The sequence below is a fragment of the Prunus avium genome, chromosome 6 (assembly GCF_965620075.1).
Source record: "Prunus avium chromosome 6, drPruAviu1.hap1.1, whole genome shotgun sequence".
In the NCBI taxonomy this organism is placed as follows: Eukaryota; Viridiplantae; Streptophyta; class Magnoliopsida; order Rosales; family Rosaceae; genus Prunus; species Prunus avium.
In genome coordinates, this window is record NC_142289.1 from 27,252,612 (window position 1) to 27,270,626 (window position 18,015).

General features: G+C 37.5%; 3 protein-coding genes and 1 pseudogene across 3 annotated transcripts; 1 reads left to right on the top strand and 3 right to left on the bottom strand.

Moving 5' to 3' along the window:
- Positions 1-86: 86 nt before the first annotated feature.
- Positions 87-1,582, bottom strand: LOC110752231 (FAM210B-like protein). The gene is made up of 3 exons (XM_021952842.2): positions 1,168-1,582; positions 562-750; positions 87-445 (listed from the first exon to the last, which is right to left on the bottom strand). Exons 1-3 carry the CDS (start codon positions 1,402-1,404, stop codon positions 287-289), a joined length of 585 nt encoding a protein of 194 aa, XP_021808534.1. The 5' UTR covers positions 1,405-1,582; the 3' UTR covers positions 87-286.
- Positions 1,583-5,134: 3,552 nt separating this feature from the next.
- On the top strand, positions 5,135-6,315 carry LOC110752237 (uncharacterized). Its single transcript, XM_021952852.2, has one exon. It carries the CDS (start codon positions 5,297-5,299, stop codon positions 5,855-5,857), a length of 561 nt encoding a protein of 186 aa, XP_021808544.1. The 5' UTR covers positions 5,135-5,296; the 3' UTR covers positions 5,858-6,315.
- Positions 6,316-11,339: 5,024 nt separating this feature from the next.
- LOC110752238 (putative CCR4-associated factor 1 homolog 11 pseudogene) lies at positions 11,340-12,533 on the bottom strand (annotated as a pseudogene).
- Positions 12,534-16,455: 3,922 nt separating this feature from the next.
- On the bottom strand, positions 16,456-17,465 carry LOC110752241 (putative CCR4-associated factor 1 homolog 11). Its single transcript, XM_021952855.2, has one exon. The coding sequence runs from the start codon at positions 17,358-17,360 to the stop codon at positions 16,500-16,502; it is 861 nt and encodes a 286-aa protein (XP_021808547.1). The 5' UTR covers positions 17,361-17,465; the 3' UTR covers positions 16,456-16,499.
- Between the last annotated feature and the right edge of the window lie 550 nt (positions 17,466-18,015).

The following is an 18,015-nucleotide window of genomic DNA, read 5'->3' on the forward strand; positions in this document are numbered from 1 at the left end:
TGCATGATTACCATCTGAATCACCTAAACTGAAGTTACATTGTAGAAACTCCGAGTTCAAACACTTAGATATTAGACTTCGCAATATTGTGCACGACCCGTAACACGAGTTGAATTTCCATTGTATAAAGTCCAAGAGACTTTGGGAGAGTATATGATATATAACCATTGATTGGCAGATAAGAAAAAAGATGACTAAGAAATTATACAGCTGATTTTACAAACAAGGGAATAAACCATAACTTTACGAGCAAAACTCCTGTTTATGGATTAAGTAACCGAAGAAGTTACTTCTCCTTTTCGACTTTCTTTCCAATCCATCTGGCTACAATGGGAGTGAGAGCTACTGTTGGAGGAAACCTAATTGGAGATGCAGCCTTGTGTGCAGCATATGCCAAAGCAAATGTCCCAACCTTCTCTCCGGTCTCACTGCCGGAGATTCCCACCTGAAAAAGAAAAGCAAAAACAGTAGGTAGGATGAGAAGTCATTCTTCCATATATCTTACATGATAAAAACAAGATAAGTTTGCATTCGGTTCATATGAAGATTGCTTGCTTGTACCTTTTGCAGCAAAGCTTGGACATCAATCCCGGCGCTGACGAGTGCATAACATAACGAAAATGAGATTATGGAGAGAAAAATGGAGGTGGCCAAGTATGCCCCTCCATACTTTGCTAGCAGTTGCTTGGCATCATCTCCCTTGGACTTCTTTTCCGCACCTTCCTTTCCTTCCTCTTTTGAGCTGAATATCTGCATTTTTCCATAACAAAACTTTGTGACTACATATAGCTTACTATTTACCACTTATTTACTCAAAACTCTTTCACTGCTTTCAGCTATTAGCTCAAAACGAACTAGACCCTTTTTCCCTTGGTTAATTCATAGTATTTTCTTTCACTTAATTTCATAGCAACAAAACCAAGTTGCTGTTGTACTTTTGAATTCACACCTCTTTCTTTTTTTCTTTCTTCTTTTTTCTTTTTTCTGAATTGAATTTACTTGACATTTATCCTTCTAATAGGTAAGAAAATTAAACATTTTATAAGTAAGTATGAAAGAAACCAAATTGGCAGGCGTATACCACAAGAACAAATAAAATAAAGAGAGAGAGAGAGAGAGAGAGAGAGAGAGAGAGAGAGAGAGAGAGAGAGAGAGAGAAATGGGTACCTTCCAGAGACCAGCTTCGAGGCCATACTTCTTAGTAATTTCCTCAGCTGAATCAGCAGAAGATGGGTTTTTGATTTCCTCCTCTGTTTTCTCTTTCAGGGCTCTGACTCTGAAACGTTTGGAGTAAGAGCTGGCCTTGGATGGCTGAATTGATGCACAGCAGCCATTTCTTGATTGTCCATTGTTGTTGAAGAAGGAAGCAGAGTTAAGACAGGGGACTAGCACAGCTGTTGCCATTGTTTGCCAACCAAAACTTTCTATCTAATTCTAATCAAACATGCTTTAATTTAATGGGTTGTGTTCTGAGAAGAAATGTCTTGGAATTTAATCCCTTTGAAATTGAATTGAACCACGCAAGAAGCAGATGAAGATGCACAAGCAACTTTACTACGTGAGGCTATAAGACAATCCAAGTCGCTCTTTTTTTTTTAATCCCTTTTACGATTTCATCAATGCACAATTTTTGCCCATTGTGTGTGTAGTGGGCTTGAGATTGTCGGTTTGCATGGTTGGAGATTGTCGGTTTGCTTGACAAACACAAACCATAAAAGAAAGATATTGGGCCTCCTTTTCACGAGCCCAAATGACATCTCTCTCTTTCTCTCTCTCTCTCTCTCTCCACTCTCTCCACATAGTGTGCTCTTTTGTTTCGAAAAAACCAAACCCACCAAATTTTTTTGGTTGGATAACTGTTTTTATAGCCCATAAATGAACCGAAGCTAAAATTACCAAAAAAATTTGTTGTTTGGTTTTGAGAACATACAGAAGAAAAAAAACATGTATTTACTCCTACCGAACTTGCAAATTTAGTACTATTTTTAATGTTTAAACACTTAAATACATAAAATTATGTTTTAAGTGTTTAAACATTAAAAATAAGAGGTATTTAGTTATATACCCATTCTTAGCACTAGTGATATAGATAAACACTACACCATTTAATTTCTATAAACAAACCCAAAAGAGGACAGCTGGTCCTGTTGAACTTAATTCTAATTATTAAATTACTTTGATGCCGAGTGTTATTGGGTTTTTTTAATGAGGTTTTGGGGTTAGGTTTGTTCTAAGAAATCGATGACAATTTTGTAATTTATTGGAAGTTTGAAGCCTCTTTGTTATGTTGTAAATGGGTTTTGTGGTGTGTTTCTAGAGTCCATTTCATATAGGATTTTTTTTATTTCTAAAACTTGGACCCCTATATTTGGCATAATGATGGAACTCCCCTAAATATGAAAGTTTGGTATGAGTAAATACATGTTTTTTTTCATATATACTTCTCAAAACCAATGTTATGGTTTGTATTAATATACACTCAAATACGTACATTATACATATGTGTGTCTTACCAAGAAAAAAAATATTAACATGTGATGGTATTATGCTTTTACGGCTAACCATAATGGTAATTTATATTTGCAACATAAGTATGACATACCACTATTGTAGTACCAACCTGATTACAAACACTTTGGTTTGGTGGCCCAAAAATTTGTAGCTCAAATAGTAAAAGCAAGTTACTTATGTTATTGGTGTCCTATATTTAATTCACCTCAAACAGGGTGTTTCAGTAATATGCTTTAACAATGTTATCAAAACATTCTTATAAAGTTTTTAGAATAGATATTCTCAAATTGTAAAGTAATAAAAATTACCAATAGGGTGTTAGTTGGATTGACTCAGAACTTTGGTATATCCCAAATGATCCTGCGTTTAAGCCCCGTTACACCTCCCCTTAACTTAGACACAAAAATAAAGAGTAATAAAAACTGAATTTACCGTAATATAGCCAAATGCCCCAAATATTTGTGTAGATATGCACGTGGCATAAAGTAATAGGTACTTCCCAAATTATAATTGGCATATTTCGTCCTCGATCAAACTCTGATTATAACTGGTTAATTATTAATACCAAATTATAATTGGCATATTTCATCCTTGATCAAACTCTGAAGGACGTGAAGCAAATCCCTAGAGGATTAAAATTGCTTTTGCCAACAGTTACCAATTTGAACTAAAATTCCAAAGCAACAGAAACTTGAATCCCTTTGACACTCTATCAACTGCCACACTCTATGTAAATACAAACTTTTAAAACCCTCGTCTTTCAAAACAAAAGCCAACCAGACCCCATAACTATATTTTCGTTGGAGCTAAAACAGCATGGAGCCATCAAATCAACGAAGAAGGTTTTCTTGGACAAAGTTTCGGAGTCAAAGCTTCCCCGCAACCAATTCAGAGCTCAATTCTCCTTTGTTAGAATATACTTCGCTCAAGGATCTGATGCCCTCCTCAACAAGACCTAAAACTTGTTCGTCTCCAAAAGCTTTGGCTATACAATCAGCTCATCAAATCCCAATAAGCAACTTGTTGGTGCAGAAGGCTGCCTGGGCTTACTTGCAGCCCATGCCAGAGCCAAGCGAAGTCGTACCGCGCTTTTCGACTACGCAGCTTTTTGGCAATCTGAAAATCTTCAGCAGAAGTGTTGTTGCTGCAATCTGGCGTGTGTTTGGTAGGCTATTAGGAGCAATTCGTATTCGTTGTTAGAAACTCACAAAGAACGTCAGTGTATTTGGGTAGTACTAGAAAATTGAAATTAGGCAACGAGTAGTTTCTTTTTCTTTTTCTTCTTCTTTTTATCTTTTGATACAAGGTGGCTCAAACTGGTACTTCTTTTACAAGTTGGAAAGAAATATCATTAGATCAATTACTAGTTGGTAATGAATAGTTTTTCTTTCTAAATGTGGTAGATTACCATTTCGGTTTCAGTTTTGTTTCTCTTCACTTTTTTCACTAGAGATAGAGAGGAAAATATATGGGAGAAATTAGGGATGAAGAAATATATGAGGGAGGAGAGAAGAATGGAGTAGAATGTATGAAACAAATACTTGAAAAAGAAAACAACTTGAAGATTGTTTTCAGTTTTTAGTTTTCTTTTCATATGTATTTCTTCAACATTCCTCTGTATCCTCTTTGATCTTTTTCTATCTCGAACAAAAATAAATAAATAAAATCTATAAAATCGGAATCAAACTGCCCTAATTTTTTTTTCCGCTATAAGCATGAGATGGTTTTGTTGATGGTGACTATTAGAATTTGCAATTTTGTCCTTTTGTATTGAAGTCGAATCTTGCCAATCTAGCTTACATTTCTGCCTTCCCTCTACTTCTGGATCCAGCCCTTTTGGGCAAATTAAATTTCTTCTACGTCAAGTAATAAGCTTCCCTAGAATCTTTTCATGTCAGTCCAAAGAAAGGATGAAAAAAGAGAGAGAATGATACTGTGTTGAGATGATTTATAGGAAATGGATTCCACAGGGACATGGATAAAGGCTTTAGGTTTTTGTAGTTAAAATACCCAAAGCCTAGATTTTTTACAGCCTTGGGCGAAAGAGTTCTGGGCTCTTGGGCCTGGTTTAATTTCTATTATTTGTTTTAGTGCCGGTTAATTCGGAAACCGTCATTATTCCCTCCAAAATCCAATTTTTTTTATTGACTCCAAATTAGTTTCATGCCAAGAATCTTAGACGTTAGTTTTCAATTTGAGTTATTATTATGCTTATTACAAAAAAGTTATACGTAACCGAAAATAAAAAAAAATTGATAATTATTTTATAAAGAAGAACAAAAATAATCAATTTTTTTTTCCTTCCAAGCTAAACAATCAGTTAGATATGTTCATTGAGAAATATTAGTATATATATATATATCCATAAATATTATTTTTATTGCTTATAAAATATTGTTTTGATAAACTTGAAAGGGAGGAATCTTATCACGAAGGTTCCCTCTGCCAAAGGTCACACATGCTTTTAAGTTTGATTTCCAATACTCTAAGTCAAATGCTTCTTTTATAAAAATAAAAAATAAAAAATAAAAAATAAAAATCCCCCCCTCTGCTTCAACAGTATTACAGAAAAAGACTCCTACCAAAAACACACCTCCTCTCTCATTCACACAAGTCTCATGCCAGAGCAAAAATATTGATTGCTGAAAAAGACTCCTACCAACAATACTCTCCCAGCTTCCTTAAACCAAAATCTCTCTCTCCCTCTCCCTCTCCCTCTCCCTCTCTCTCTCTAAAGGCAATAGTAAAAGAACTCTCTCTATATCTCCCTCCCTCCCTCCCTCCAATGTCTTCCAGCAAAAAGCCCAAGCTTATCAAAACCCTACTCACATCCAATATTGCAGGTTGTGGCTGTGGCAAGCCAAAGCTCTCAGATGTATATGAGCCAACTCCAAAACCCAAATCCCAAATCCCCCAAAACCCAACTCTCCAACGACGTTCTTCTTCAAGCTCTTGTGACAAAAATGGCAGTTTCACTGTTGATGACGACGATGATAACGACCAGTGCACCTCCACCACCATCTCCTTCAACAATAACTCCTCCTCACACCCGTCTGATTCATCAGAAAGTACAAATCCAAAGAACACCAAGTTCCCAAGCCCCAAGTGGACGAAGATCGACGACAGCATTGCTGTGGTGAAGGAATCCGACGATCCCTACCAAGACTTCAGGCAGTCTATGCTGCAGATGATCGTAGAGAAGCAGATTTATTCAAAGGAGGATCTGCAGGAGCTGCTCAGCTGCTTCCTTGAACTCAACTCTGCATCCCACCATGATGTTATCATCCAAGTTTTTACACAAATCTGGAATGATCTGATCAGAGAAAGTAAGAAACCGATCATGTGAATCCCAGCGGTGACACGTGTCATGGTCATGTGAGGCATTGAATTGATGGGCAAGTCGGAGGGGTTGGGAAAATTCATTAGCCATAAATTCATGGGGTTGGTACTCAAGATTAAAGCACATGCAGAGAGATATTGTGTTTTCCTATTTGGTGGGTTGGTGTGTATGGTGGGAGAAAAACTTACACGAAATGGGGGTGTCACTGCGGTGATATTTCAGGCCTAGCACCTATTATCATGTATTTTAATTTTCCGACATGCTTGAAATATCGCTAAAGTGACATTCCCTTTACATGTAAATTCTTCTAGTATGGTGGATAGATAGGAAATTTTAAATAGCTTAGAATTTTTTTATATAAGAAAATGAAAGGAAAATCTTTTTTTTTTGTGTGTCTGTGTTTGTATGTTAGTGTACAATTTCCAACATGGGTATTCAATACTAACCGTGTGTGGTTTTAATGAGTTTGCGGTTCAGCCATCATTGTTGCTGTTTCTATGTTTGGTTGGTGCTTGGCAATGGCATATTGGAGATATCTCAATATTTTTGTCTGATTGCATAAGCATTTACTGGCTTAGCTTTGCAGTACTTCTCATTTAGGAATACCTTCATCTTACCATAGAGTAAAGATGGTTTCTCATCAAACTTTTTTTTTTCTTTTTAAAGTGATAGTCTAAACTAGAATGGGAGGGGATTTCTCACACAAACGTTTGTGTCATGGGGATTCGAACATGATACCACTAGTCAATAAGAATGAAGGCACTTTTCCATTGGACTAGACTCGTTGGCGATTCTATCAAACTTAACATGACCTATTCATTGGTTTTTCTAAAATTAATTAGCAATGACATATTCAATGTCCACAAATGAGATAACACCTATTCACACCATCTAACTCTTGCAATTTCAATCCTTTTTTTTTCTTCTTTCAGAAACGGCAGTTTTGGAGAAATTGGTAACCCATATCCATTAATTGTCCCCTTAGGAGACCTTACAACTTAGGTTTGAGCCAAACATAGCATGGTTTGAAATGTGGGACATCAATTGTATATCAAGAATAAAGTATATGACCTGTTAAGACACTAGTAAAAAACTGATCAACACACACAATTTTTAATGGTGGCGTTTGGGAGTACTAGTAAAGGACACTGATTTTGGTGTCTATAGTCAAAAGCCATTATGCAGTCACTATTTACTTGTCGGTTGTCTAAATTGGGCTTTCTTAACTATGTGCGCAAATTTTCTTGAGTATGATCAAACAAAAAAACAAGCCTACAAAATAAATTTAGGGAGTTTCACTATTATGCCCAATATATAGGTTCAAGTTATAAAAAAAAACTTACATGAAATGTACTTTAGAAACACACTCAAAACCCATTAACATAACAAAGAGGCTTCGAACTTCCCCTAAATTACAAAACTGTCATCAATTTCTTAAAACAAGTCCAACCCCAAAACCTCATAATAAAAAACCCAAAACAATCAATATGACGTAAAAGTAATTTAATAATCAAAATTAAATTCAATAGGGTCAGTTGTCCTTTTTTGGGTTTATTTATAGAAGGCTTATTATCACAAAACATCCCTGACGTTTGCAAAATTATCACATTGCATCCCTAACGTTTTTTTGTATCATTAATGGTCCCTAACGTTAATACAGGTACTCTTAAATAGTCCCTCTGTCAAAAAAACCGTTAAATCCAAGGGTATAATCGTCAAATCAATCCAAAACTATAATTTTTTTTCCTTCTCTTCTCTTTCTTTTCTTTTCTTCTTCTTTCTTCTTTCTTCTTTCTCTCCGCCTGGCCCCGCTCACTCTTCTTCTTTCTTTCTTTTATAGAAAGAGGCTTATTGTGAATTTGTGATGCAGAAGACCACAACTGGCTCTGTTCTTGTTATTGCTTTCACTTTTAGTCAAAAGATCCATTTTCACCAACCAAAACCCAAAAAATAAAAACCCTTTTGTGTGAATCTGTTGGCTTTTTCTTTTTTGTTGGGGGTGTTGTCGATAAACCCAAAGCAGGCAGGCATTATGAACGAGGCCAAATAACTCACGCAGATTTCAGAACCTTTGTCTTGGGTTTCTCAGTCATTTTCAGCTTCAACCATTTGGCATATAAACCCCATTGAAGGGCAGGAGCTCTCAACAGCACCTCAAATTGTGACATTTTTATTTATTGTAAAATCCAAATCACATCTCTGGATCTCTCTCCCTCTCTCTCTCTCTCTCTCTCTCTCTCTCTCTCTCTCTCTGTCTCCTCTAGCCACCCAAACCAAACCACCACCCCGACCACTCTAGCCACCCAAACCACCACCCCGACCACCAAAGCCACCACCGTGGGATCTTATATCCCCGCCCCTCTCTCTACTCTGTCTGCAACTCTCTCCCTGCCCCCTCCCACAGCCCACCAACCCATCTACTCTAGCCACCCAAACCACCACCTCGACCTCCATAACCACCACCGTGGGATCTTATACCCCTGCCCCTCTATGTACTTTCTCTGCAACTCTCTCCCTGCCCCATTCCACAGCCCACCAACCCAACATTCTAGCCACCCAAATCACCACCCCGAGAGAAGGAAAGAGGAAGAAAAAAGAGAAAAAAGAAAAAAAAAAGTGAAAGAAGGAAAGAAGAAAAATGAGGAACAAAGAAGGAAAGAAGAAAAAAAAAAGGGAGAGAAAGAAGAAACAGCGAAGGAAAAGAAGAAGAAAAGAGGAGGAAAGAGAGGAGAAAAAAAAAAAGAGAAACAGAGAGAGAGAGAGAAGGGAAGGAAAAAAAAATTATAATTTTGGATTGATTTGACGATTATACCCCTAGATTTAACGGTTTTTTTTGACAGATGGACGATTTAAGAGTACATGTATTAACGTTAGGGACCATTAATGATACAAAAAAACGTTAGGGATGCAGTGTGATAATTTCGCAAACGTCAGGGACGTTTTGTGATAATAAGCCTTTATAGAAATTAAATGGTGTATGGTTTATCCATATCACTAGTGCTAAGAGTTGGTATGTAAACTAAATACCTCAATAAATTTATCACACTACTAGCAAAAGAGGCAAAACCCACAGTTCACCTATGTACATTAGTTAGGGAGTATCATTTGGCCCGCGGGCCGAAGTGGGTAGCCCGAGGTTTGATGGGCCAGAGCTTGGCATGGCCCGATGGTTAGGACCACTCGACCTGGCCCGTTTTAAGGTTAGGTAGGGGTAGGTCTTGGGCTTAGGATTTGAAACCTTCAGCCTGACACAAGTAGGCCCGCCCATTTGCCTTGTTTTGTTTTTACTTTTGCCTTATATTGCCTTATTTCCATTCCAAATGGGGGGTACTTACTTATTTACATTGTAAACTTAAGTAAATTGAGTAATATAAAAATAAATTAAAGTTAAAAGACAAGACATTTACTTAAATGGTTGGGATGAAAATAAGGCAAGGCAATATAAGGCAAAAACAAAATAGGCAATGGGCTCATACCAAATACAAAAAATTAGCCTACAAAAGCACTCAACCAAATACAAAATAGAAAGCCCAATCCAAAAAAGTTAAAAAGCTCAATTCAAATAAAATAGACTCATACCTAGAAATACATAAAACAAAAAACCCAAATCATAGAAACACTATAATCATTACAACTGGGTTGAGGCTACCTTTGATGATGATTTGTTAAGAGTTCCTAGAATTCGTAGTCTCTGTCATTTAGTTTTTGTGTGTTTAGGAGTTAATCCCCCTATTTCAACAAAATAAAAATAAAAACATATCACAGAAATACTATAACCAGGGCAGTGAGGGAGGGGCTGGAGCACATGTGTCGTCATTGTCAAAGCCATCAAACAAAGGGTAATGTCAACTCTTGATACACCCAACTAACAACTGTATATCAGATATCCATATATAAACTAGGAACGCAGATGGAGGCCTGATGTAACCAGTATCCTCGATGTACCCTAATTTTCACTTATTTAATGATTTTAAGTAATTGACTAGTCTAATATTTTGTTTAAATCAAATTCAATTATTTGGGAATTTTGTAAATCATATTTGATTTCATTAATTTAATTTTTTTTTTAATTTAATACAAGTAATTGGGAGAGAGGGATTTACACAAATATTCATTGATTGCTTGGAGGTTTCAAACCTCTGATTCAATTTAATATCCTTGGTTTGAATGAAAACCAATCGAAGTAATTTGTGTACCCTTTTTCTTTGTTATCAATTTGCTATGATGTGACCCATTATATCTTGGTTACTTCTAAGCGGTTTCGGTTCATGAAATTTCATATGGAATCCCCTTATCAAAGTTTTCCATGTAATGTAGTTTAACATTTGTTACGCCCAGATCCTGAATGCCTTGTCGAAATCATTGATATGTCACTGGCCTAAATCCTTCGAGTATTCAAAAATGAACGGAATCCCGCTAGTAAACACAAGCATATAAAAAAAATTGCAGAAACATAAAATTACAATAAAAACTAGCTAGTTCACATGCAAACTAGTGGACCAAATATACCAAATCAAATAAACGGTACCAGAATCCTACTTCCCAAGCACACAACCCAAACCATCCAATCTCAAGGAAACCTTCCATGGATCTGCAAAAATAAAAATTAAATGTGTGTGGCCTTAAGATCTATCTAATTAGCTCAATATCAGACCCAAAAAACTAACTATTTTCCCCAAGCAAAGAAAGTTAAGCCTAACCTTAATTTGTAAAACATGTAGTCTTCAAGGCCAAACTACTCCGAAAAACCTATAAGTTCTCCAATAACAAATTATAAATACCAAATTTAGGGTTGAGATATCACGACCATAAGAGAAAGTGAGAGATTGAGTGAGGGTAAAGGCAGGGTTGACGGCAATGGCTCCTTTGTCTTATCATAGACGGATGCATCTCGGCATCGGATCTCCATATGCGTCTCGGTGTCGGATCTCTACCACTATTCTTTTTGCGGTTTCTTTATATTTGGAATAAGTCACATAGACTCTTTGAGTTTTCGGTGTAGTTTTTACCTCTCCTTTTGTGAGAGTCTTTCACCTCTCTTTTGTGAGAGCTTTCCATACCTCTTTTGTGAGGGTTTTATTTATATTAATTGTTATGGCTTGGTTTTTTCAAGATTTATCTATTTTTAGTTATTCTGAATTTGCACTTTTAGTTGAGATGCTTATGCCAAAATTTCTTCGATCTTGTGTGATCGTTAGTGGAGGAGCCTTAGATTATCCTAATCTTGATATTAGATCGCTCCGTTATTGTAATGGCCCTTTATAGCTTGTGGTTTTTTTAGGTGACTTATGAATACAATTCCAGAATTTCTCACAAAAATAGAAGGTTGCAATTTGTTTTGTTTGAGTAAAATAGCGGTGCAAAACTGACAAGTGCTTATTTTAGTGATAATTTTCTTCTTAATATTGGAAGGAGAGCCTCCAAGTTCCAATCCGCATTCCATAACTTTTAAAAATAATAATAATGGCGCGTACCACAATAATCAACCTAAGGCAAGGCTTGCATTAGAAAAGAATTGTAATAATATTTACCAAATTGCCTAATGAAATAGAACAAATACAGTTATGATGTTTTCCTAAATAAATAAATAATTTTGTTTGTGCTGGGGCCTTTGGCGCCCCCTTTGTTCATAAAAAAAATAAATTATCTACACCCTAAATATAAAAAATCAAGCCACTGCCAATCCAAACAACTTTCCCGCGTGCTTCTCCACCTCGTCATAATTATCGAAACACTTTTTCGTAATCTGCTGAAACGTATGCAACGTCAGCAAGCTATCTGAACCGGCCTGGTGGCACTTCCCGACCGCCCGGTTCACCTCCAAACGTTTCGCAACTTGCTCCAACCCTCCGTACAAGCCATCACAAAAGCGGATCATGTGCTTCACGTCGTAAACTCTATTTCCGAAATAGACCCTCACAATTTTCAAAAACTCCTCCAAGTCTTTCAAGCCACTTGGCAATTGCTGGCCGGTCAAAATCTTGACCAGGTACCCGAAGTCGTACGCGCTATGGAACGTGACCCAGCTCACCGACTCGTTCAGGACGAGCCCCGATGACATCAGCAGCGCAGCGAACCGGGCAGAATCGATCCCCTCGGACCGGTTGCGGTCGAAGTCGATGCCCTGGCGGCGGAGGAGGGCGATGGAGTCGGGAGCGTGGGGGTCACGAGCGACGTCGAAGTCGCTGAAGTTGAACTCCCAGATGAAGCTCGTGGAGGAGGAGCCGAGGTCGGGGAGGTTGCCGTCGGGGTCGGACAAGGTGAGGCCCACCTGGATGAGGCTGAGGGCGTCGACGTTGGATTTGAGAGTCTTGTAGTGATCGGAAGGCTGTAAATCATGGCTGTACGGCGGCCGGAATATCAGTCCCGGAAACTCCGTGTCCATTGAGATGTAAGTGTAGTCGTCGATCACGGAGCGTATCAATTCGAATTCGGATTCTAAATTATGAGCCCACACCTGCCGGATCGTGATGGGCTTGGGACTTGAGCTCGAACTTTGATCCTCGTTGACGTACATGTTTTAGTGAGAAATTAATTACGTCTTTACCAAATAGTAAAGATGGGACGAAGACTGATTCTGAATCGACGGAGAAAAAGCCTTACGGGTATTGGATGAGTGAAGAGTGGCGTGGGGGTGTGTGGTTTTTATATGGAGATAGGAGGAGGGTGAAAAGGGATGTTGCCTGGAAAAAGAGGGAAGTCAAATTACTTCTGCGTGTAGGAGAAGAGAGAGAGAGGGGGTTTTCTTTTAAGAGTGTTGGATTAACGGAACAGAAATGCTCCTATTGGCTGTTGCCTTTCCCTTTTTATTTTATTTTTTCTTGTTTTTGTTTCTTTCTTTCTTTTTCTCTCCCTCTCTCTCTCTCTGTCGCTTTCTTTCCAATTTCCAATTCTTATATTTTTCTTTCCTGGTTTGGTTTGTTTATTGAAAGTGGGTTATAAGTTGTAAACAGGTGGGGCCAACTGGGATGCTGATTGGATTGGGATTATATTCAGTGTATGGATAGGAAAAAAAAACTTACTAGGATAGCACTATTTTGCTATTCACGATTAATAATATAATAATATGTTGAAAAATTATATTACGTGTCATTATATTATTAATCAAAAATAATAAAAAAGTATTATACTAGAATTTCTCTCATAGATAGGAGTATTATTGGTTAGGTGATGTTGGCGTTCGGGTGGAAGCAAAGAAAAATACTGCCCACCACGTCAATCTCCTTTTATTTATCTATTTTGCTGTGTTTTAAATTGTTTGTTTTCGGGATAGAGAATTGGCTTTAATATTTTGTCCTTATTTATATCACTCAATTCAGTCTCCATGTAATATGTGAATGTGGTCAAAGTCAATATGGGTTGCACCAAGAAAGTGGCGGTACTTTCTAGTCTTCAATTTCAAGTTTAAAGTCTTTATTGCTTTGAGAGTATTTTTGCTCATTACTTTAATTCAAGGTGTATCATCACCACCATTCTCAATATTTGACACGTCTCTATTGACATAATCATGGTTGCATAAATACAAAGTAAATAGTTAACTATAATTATGCCAAGGGACACGCGACAAGTGTTGAGAAAAGTAGTGAGAGTACACCTTGGGTTAAAGTGGTGAGCAAAAATATACCATATTGATTTAAGGTTTAGGGTTGTGTTCGAGAACATCAAATCAGCTAAGCCTACTCTTCATCTTTTTTTCTGCCACAATGCAATGGAGGATCCCAATTTGGGCAAGTTTCATATTTGGATGGAAAACAATTCCTAAACATAACCTATTTTCATCTATTACTCCTACACTAATGTATGACTGCCCACACTCACATAATAATTTGTTTATGTATTATAGGGTGAATCAAGAATTAGTTTGCGTAATTAATTTTGTAATTTTTATTATGGAGTGTTTCCAATGAATTAACTTGATCATCATAAAGTTATTGACAATTGTGATGCGTTGCTTGTTTGTGCAAGAATTATGTTCCCACACCCCCTATTATCTAAAAATAGGAGCATCAGAACCAGAACAACTGTTAGCATTTTATACTAAATAAGAATAGATATTTAGTTATATACCCATTCTTAGCACTAGTGATATAGATAAATCCTGCACAATTTAATTTCTATAAACAAACCTAAAAATCGACAGCTAACCCTGTTGAATTTAATTGGGAGATTCACTGTTGTACTCAATATAGGGGCCCAAATTCCATTTATACAGAATGGTAGAGAGGTCCTAAAGCTCATTTATAACACAACAAAGAGGCTTCGAAGTTCCTATAAATTACAAAATTGTCATCGATTTCTTAAAACAAGCCAAGCTCCAAAACCTCATATAAAAAAACTCAAAACACTCAGTAGGCATCAAAGTAATCAAAATTAAATTCAATAGGGCCAGCTGTCATTTTTTGGGTTTGTCTATAGAAATTAAATGATATATGGTTTATCTATATTATTAGTGCTAAGAATGGGTATATAACTAAATATCTCAATTTCATTTTGATTATTAAATTACTTTGATACTTTGTTAAGTATTTTGGGTTTTTTTATATATGAGGTTTTGTAGTTGGGCTTGTTTTAAGAAACCGATGGCAATTTTAGGCATAATAATAATGAATCCCTCGATTTGAAAAGCATGCCAACATTAATAAATATTTTAATGATCACTATTTAAACATAAAGAAAGAAGTGATAGTGAAGTCATTCGGCTGTTACATTATGCACGCTTAAAATCATGTGAATAGTGAAACAAGAAAGAACAAGGAAACTCATACTTCAATTATTGGCCTTTCGATTTCGACCAAGAGAAAGACTTTGATGATTGGCATACGCGTTTATTAATCTCCTTTTTCTACCCAATTCAATAAATAAAAAATTCCAAATCCAACTGAAACTGTACCCAATTTTGGACAACATGATTTGGACTAGAGCCTAAAGGGTTTCTGACATAAAGTTCTGATTATTTTTTTTGGTTACAATAAATTTCTAATTTTTCAATTGATCTAAGAGCATATCCAGCGCTTGCATCCAACCGGGCAGGAGGCCCCCCAGTCAAGCCCAGCAAGGCTCCAGCGCGAGAGAAGAAGCTCGGGCAAGACCTGGGTCCCACCAACCTAGGGGGGCAATTTCTGCCTGGGCTCTAGCCTAAAGGCGCTGACATCAGCGAGCAAAAAAAATCGAAAAAAATTTCAATTTTTTTTTTTAAAAAAAAAACCAAATTGGGGTGGATTCTTTTTTTAAAAAAATTACAAATTTTTTTTATATATTTTGTTACATAATCTTTTTTTTTTTTCCCCTTGCCCTAGCCTTTTGGGGTGGAGCCAAAAAAGGCAAGGCTGCCACTATTCACATGAATAGTCCCAGCCTTTGCTTGACTTAGCCTTTCTGGGTGGACATGCTCTAAAGATGGGGTAAGGTGGGATGGTTAAGGCAAGAGCAGAACCAAATTTTTTTGACTTGTGGGCTAGTTAAATTTTTTAGATTAAATTACAATTTCTAGAATAAAAATATATATTAAATCATACCAAAAATAAATACTTATTAAATGCAACCTAAAATTACATATAATCAAAATGAATATATATTCAGCAACATAATTGAACGTATATCTATTCAAATTGTGCCTTGTGATCTTGAGAGAATTGAAATATTTTGGGATCCTGAGCCTCTGTACTTAGAGAGTACGTATTTACCTACATTTCATAAAATCTAAACATTCAAATCATCTAACAACTTAAAGCAAGCCAAATCAGCTAAATATGTTTTTGCCTTTATTAACAATAATAGCATTCGTTACTCTGTGTTTTCTCCTAAGAACCAACTTCATTGTCACTCTCCATCTTTTCCCTTTCTTTTTCTGATGAATAATAAAAAATTCCCAACCCGATCCTAAGAAACACCAACCCATTTCAAATTACCAAGCCTGCTTCTCAACCGACTCTGTAATTTACACAAACAGAAGGCCACTTCCATAATAGCAATTTTATAATAATCCTCCTTATCTCAAATTGGAAGATCTGTTATGGGATAGGGTGAGGGAATCTACCATCATACAAAAAAAATAAGATATGAGTGAAATTAAAAATAAATAAATAAATTCTTCTCTATAATGGAATAAAATTGGGGATATGGAGGAGGATGGAAATATTGGGTGGTTGCCATGGAAGCTGATGACAAGCAGTCATGAGGAGGATGAATTGGAATAGGAATTAGATGGCTCGAAAGGAGGAAATCTGGCAAGTGTTGGAAGATGAATGCGTAGTCCTTAATGGAGTTATAGTCATGATGAGGATTATGGATACAAGGGTTGAGAGACAGAGGGACTGTTACTGTCAATTTTTAAAGAAAATTACAAACAAATCTATACACTAGCTGATGCGGCTTGCTTTAAGTCGTTAGATGATTTGAATGATTGAGATTTTATAAAATGCGAATAAATAAATATTCTCTAAATGCAGAGGCTCCGGATCCTTATAGTTTTTGTATATGTTCGAATGTCTAACAGTACTTTATAGAAGTAGTCCTAAATTATCAAATTCCCATTATAAATTGTTATACCAAAAAGAATTGTTTATCTTATTAATTAAATTGCCCCAATTAAGAAAGCAAATAAATTTAATAAACAAATTAATTTATAAATTTTTGTATCTTTAAATGATCAAAACACTTCCAACCCATACAACACTCCAGCGTGTTGCTCAGGCCCGCCATGCACAAAATACACATCCCTCATCTTCTGAAACGCATGCCATGTCAGCAAGCTATCCGAACCGGCCTGGTGGCACTTCCCGACCGCCCGGTCCACTTCTAAGGTTCTAGCAACCCGGTCCAACCCGCCGTACAAGCTCTTACAGAAGCGCATCATGTGCTTAACGTCATAAACTCTGTGTCCGAAAAAGACCCTCAAAATCCTCAAAAACTCGTCCAAGCCACTGGGCAAGTTCCGGCGAGTGAGAATTTTGACCAGGTAGCCGAAGTCGTACGCGCTGTGGAACGTGACCCAACTCACCGAGTCGTTGCAGACGAGCCCCGAGGACATCATCAGCGCGGCGAACCGGGCTGAGTCGACTCCTTCGGACCGGTTGCGGTCGAAGTCGATGCCCTGGCGGCGGAGGAGGGCGATGGAATCGGGAGCGTGGGGATCACGCGCGACGTCGAAGTCGCTGAAATTGAACTCCCAGATGAAGCGCGTGGGGGAACCGCCGAGGTCGGGGAGATTGCCGCGGGAGTCGGAGAGGGTGAGGCCCACCTGGATGAGGCTGAGGGCGTCGACGTTTGATTTGAGGACCCTGTAGTGATCGGACGGCCGGAGTTGGTGGCTGTATGGCCTCGTGGGGTCCACGGCCGGGCGGAAGATGAGGCCCGGGAACTCGGTGTCCATGGAGATGAAAGGGTAGGCGTCGATGACGCTCTGGATCAGCTCGAATTCGGATTCGAGATTGTGGGCCCACACTTCCCGGATCACGATTGGTTTTTGTTTCGGATTCGGATCTTCGCCGTCGCCGCCGCCGCCGTACATGTCTGGATCCAGGAAGAAAATAATTGAAGAGAAATATTTTATTGTTATTTATGATTTTTGTTTTTGCTTCGGAGCTGAAGAGAAGTTGTGAATATTTGAGTGGGTTTTGGGGGTTTATATATATATGGAGAGACAGAGGAGTGAGAGGAGGGAGGGATGGTGCTTGGAAATTGGATGAGCAGAGTGAGAGAGAGAGAGAGAGAGAGAGAGAGAGTGCGTGTATGAGGTCAAGTGTGTTGGATGCGTTTTGTTGTCTCTGTTGACCGTGGACTAGTTTGTAAGTAACAGTAATGTATAATAATTTATGAGAATTGGTCCAGGTTGGCCTCTTCTTCTTCTCTATCATTCTGTCCCTTTCCTTCCTTCCCAATTCAATGAATCATTGGATTGGATGAGTGAATCTTTTCTATACACAGTGTTCTTCTTCTTTTCTTTGTAATTGAACTATTCTTTTTCTTGGTACTATTTTCAATCAATTGTCCTTCTCTGCTTGTGTGTTTCTACTAATTTATATCGGCGATAATGAAAGAGCGGGGAATAAAATGTGCATAGGTAAATTTGAGAGTTAAAATCTAAAATTTAAGTGAGAAACGTGCGTGGTCAGCCTTTTCACTAGCATAATCTCATTACATCTCAAAGAGAGATGTTAATACGT

Excerpts from the sequence above, each read along its gene's own strand:
- LOC110752231 (XM_021952842.2), bottom strand. The coding sequence starts at position 1,404 with ATGGCAACAGCTGTGCTAGTCCCCTGTCTTAACTCTGCTTCCTTCTTC. Across the intron at positions 751-1,167 it reads TCGAAGCTGGTCTCTGGAAG|ATATTCAGCTCAAAAGAGGA; the intron begins GTACCCATTTCT and ends GGAAAAATGCAG. Across the intron at positions 446-561 it reads TCCAAGCTTTGCTGCAAAAG|GTGGGAATCTCCGGCAGTGA; the intron begins GTACAAGCAAGC and ends TTTCTTTTTCAG.
- LOC110752237 (XM_021952852.2), top strand. The coding sequence starts at position 5,297 with ATGTCTTCCAGCAAAAAGCCCAAGCTTATCAAAACCCTACTCACATCC.
- LOC110752241 (XM_021952855.2), bottom strand. The coding sequence starts at position 17,360 with ATGTACGGCGGCGGCGGCGACGGCGAAGATCCGAATCCGAAACAAAAA.